At 54.3% G+C, this 3,466-nt stretch overlaps 1 protein-coding gene across 1 annotated transcript; it reads right to left on the bottom strand.

The window, feature by feature from the left end:
- Positions 1–512: 512 nt before the first annotated feature.
- Positions 513–1,247, bottom strand: LOC134434261 (olfactory receptor 14J1-like; the record flags this gene model as incomplete). The annotated part of the gene is made up of 1 exon (XM_063182941.1): positions 513–1,247. A coding segment is annotated over one exon (735 nt), but the record flags the coding sequence as incomplete, so codon positions are not given.
- Between the last annotated feature and the right edge of the window lie 2,219 nt (positions 1,248–3,466).

A 3,466-nucleotide genomic window follows, 5' to 3' on the forward strand; every position in this document is an offset into this window, starting at 1 on the left:
GGCCCTGCCTGTGGCCACAGCAGGGACACGCAGCAAGACAGTGACCAAGCTGCCAGAGCGCTCCGGCCTCACAGCTACAGCAGGGCTGGCAAGGACAGGGTGGAGTTGGGCAGAGCAGATGTGGGAAGAGGCAGGGCCATTGTCCCTGGCTGTGCTGCTGTGCTGGGAGTCTCTTCCTGCCACCTCTGCTCACAGGCACTGCCCCTGCAGAGACAGGGAAGGGCTGAGGAAATGCCTTGGACAGACAAGTCAGGCAGGCACTTGTTTTTATTTAAACACGAAGGGAACAAACCACTTGCAAGTATTTTTATTTCAAAAGAAATGTAGATATTCATGTAAAAACCTAAGAGTAATACTACAGTATTTTGATAGAAACACTACAACAACAGAAAAAGATAACATAGCAAAGAATAGACAAACAGGGGAAAAAAAGCTGATATGGTAAAGAGTTATATTCTAAAGGCTCTGTAGCAGAAAAGAGAATTTATTGCTTCTGAAGTTGCAGTCACCAGTTTTCCCAAGGCATCCTTGAGCTCCTGGTTCCTCAGGCTGTAGATGAGGGGGTTCAGGGCTGGAGGCACCACTGAGTACAGAACTGACAGGGCCAGATCCAGGGATGGGGAGGAGATGGAGGGGGGCTTCAGGTAGGCAAATGTGCCAGTGCTGAGAAACAGGGAGAGCACAGCCAGGTGAGGGAGGCAGGTGGAAAAGGCTTTGTGCCGTCCCTGCTCAGCGGGGATCCTCAGCACAGCCCTGAAGATCTGCACATAAGAGAAAACAATGAACACAAAGCAAGCAAAAAATAGAAGAGCACTTAGCACAATGAGCCCAAGTTCCCTGAGGTAGGATTTGGAGCAGGAGAGCTTGAGGATCTGGGGCACCTCACAGAAGATCTGGCCCAGGGCATTGCCATTGCACAGGGGCAGGGAAAATGTATTGGCTGTGTGCAGCAGAGCATTGAGAAAGGCACTGGCCCAGGCAGCTGCTGCCATGTGGGCACAAGCTCTGCTGTCCAGGAGGGTCCTGTAGTGCAGGGGTTTGCAGATGGACACGTAGCGGTCGTAGCACATGATGGTCAGGAGGGAAAATTCTGCTGACATGAAAAAGGCAAAGAAAAACACCTGAGCAGCACATCCTGAGTAGGAGATGTGCCTGGTGTCCCAGAGGGAATTGTGCATGGCTTTGGGGACAGTGGTGCAGATGGAGCCGAGGTCGCTGAGGGCCAGGTTGAGCAGGAAGAAGAACATGGGCGTGTGCAGGTGGTGGCCGCAGGCTACGGCGCTGATGATGAGGCCGTTGCCCAGGAGGGCAGCCAGGGAGATGCCCAGCAAGAGGCAGAAGTGCAGGAGCTGCAGCTGCCGCGTGTCTGCCAATGCCAGCAGGAGGAAGTGCTGGATGGAGCTGCTGTTGGACATTCCTTCATTCTGGACATTTTGAGCTGTTCAAAGACAACATTGACAATTTGGACAAAGTACCTTGAGTACATCCTATGCTATTTTCTTGCACAGGCACTCAAAATTGCTTCTCTTTCTCTGGGGAAATTTCATTTACCTTTTTCTTTTCAGTGTAGCTTTGGGCTACAAAGTAACTGTGTGCTTTTTAGAAGGGACAAAATTCCTGTTCTTAGCATTGCTGTCAGGCTGAACACTGGGGAGGCCAGATGGAAAACAGGGCTCCCTGTGCCCCAGTGCACTCAGACCTGCTGGGCCAACACAGGTGCCCTTTGCTCATTTCCCCTCACTCTAGTACAGGATGTACCAATTTAAAACTGCACTTAAAAATAACATGGTTTTTTTGAAGACTCCAGTTTCAAAATCAATCCCTCCAACTCTACTCTCTCTCCCTATGCAGCGGGACATGGAGGGATGCAAAGGATTGGTCTGGCTCTCTGCTGCCTGGAGTTGTGCCTACTGGGAGCTGTTTTTCTTTACCCAAGCCTTGTCCCTGCCATTGCTGCCAGAGCCCAGCCCAGCCCTGGGGACTCAGCTCTGCCCTGCAGACCCCTCCCAGCACAAGGCACTGCCCAGGGGCATCTCCCGGGCAGCAGGGCCTTAAGGGCAGGCCAGACAAACAGAGATGCTGCAAGTCAAGGTGCTGCTGCTGCTGTCTGTAGGGAGAGGAGGCTGAGGAGGCACTGTCTGATGGAGATCTGAGGCCCATCTGCTGATGCCCAGGGTGACAGTGTCAGAGTCTCAGTGACACAGACACAGCTGACAGCCCCTTTCCCTTCCCTTGAGGAGAAAGCTGAGAGCAGCCATGGCCATGCAGCACCATCTCCACAGCAGGAGGAATCTGCCCTGATGGGGGTGGCTCCTTCCACCTCCACCTTCTCCCTTGCAGCATCCATGGGAAGCTGCCAGGCAGGCTGGGAGCTGCCCCTGGCAGGTGGCCCATGCCCTGGGCTGGCCAAGAGCCCTGAGGGCTGCAGGAGCTGCTCTGCAGGACAGCCCTGGGCAGCCCTGGCTGCAGCCCCAGCTTCACCCCCTGCAGCCGTCCCTGGCAGCAGGAGCTGTCCTGCCCTGTCCCTCTGATGGTGCCCAGGGCAGCCCCGCTCTGCAGCACATCCTCCTCTTCCTGCTCCTGTGCCACAGAGAAACTGGGAGAGTCCTCCTGACACATCCCCCAGGCTGTGGGGTGTTCTGGCTTCAGGAGATCCCTCCAGGAGCACAGGGGACATTGCCCTGCATCCACACACTCACCATGCACAGGGCTGTGAAGATCTTTCCCCAAGTGAAGTCTCAGCTCAATGTCTTCGCAATCCTGATTGCCTTCAGCCTGTCTCTGCCTGGCTCCTGTCCCCTCAGTGCCTGTAGGCAGAGCCCTCAGCCCTGTTGGGCTGGGAGAGGAGCTGGCCCTGGCAAGAGCTGTTCCTTTAAAGCTCAGCAGCACAGACACAGCACAAGGACTTTAATGAGCCTCTTGGGGATTTGGAGTTGTTTACATCAGACTCAGTCCCTGAGAGAGTGTTCAAAAAACTTCTCAAGAACTCCAAGTTAAATTGAAACTCCAAAATTTCTAAAAGTTTAATAAGTCTCTCTGAGAATGTGTCCCCAGTTTCCAGTTAGAGCAGAACACTGGAGGCAGTGATGACAGCTGGGGACAAACAAGGCCAAGGTGTCTCTGGTGCTGAGCAAAGCTGTATGTGTTTGAGGAATGCCAAGGGCCAAGGCCTGAGCCCCAGCCCCTGGCCAGGCAGATGCTGTCCCTCCCTCCTTGCTCAGGGCTCTTGCCGGGATGGGCACTGGCATGTGGGGATGTGCAATGGCAAGGGCAGGAGCATGGGGCGGCCACTGCCAGGCTGCTGAGCAGGGACAAGGAGGCAATGAGGCCCCAGGCCTGCAAGGGTCACTTGTCTCCTGCTCCTGCCTCAGTGCTTTCCTTTTTATGGAATAGAATCCTCCCTCCTTCCCAGGCAAACAAGGCTCCCATACTACTAACCAGTGTGATTAGGCAGAAGCCATTTATT

Source organism: Melospiza melodia, unplaced genomic scaffold, assembly GCF_035770615.1.
Source record: "Melospiza melodia melodia isolate bMelMel2 unplaced genomic scaffold, bMelMel2.pri scaffold_34, whole genome shotgun sequence".
NCBI classification, from domain to species: domain Eukaryota; kingdom Metazoa; phylum Chordata; class Aves; order Passeriformes; family Passerellidae; genus Melospiza; species Melospiza melodia.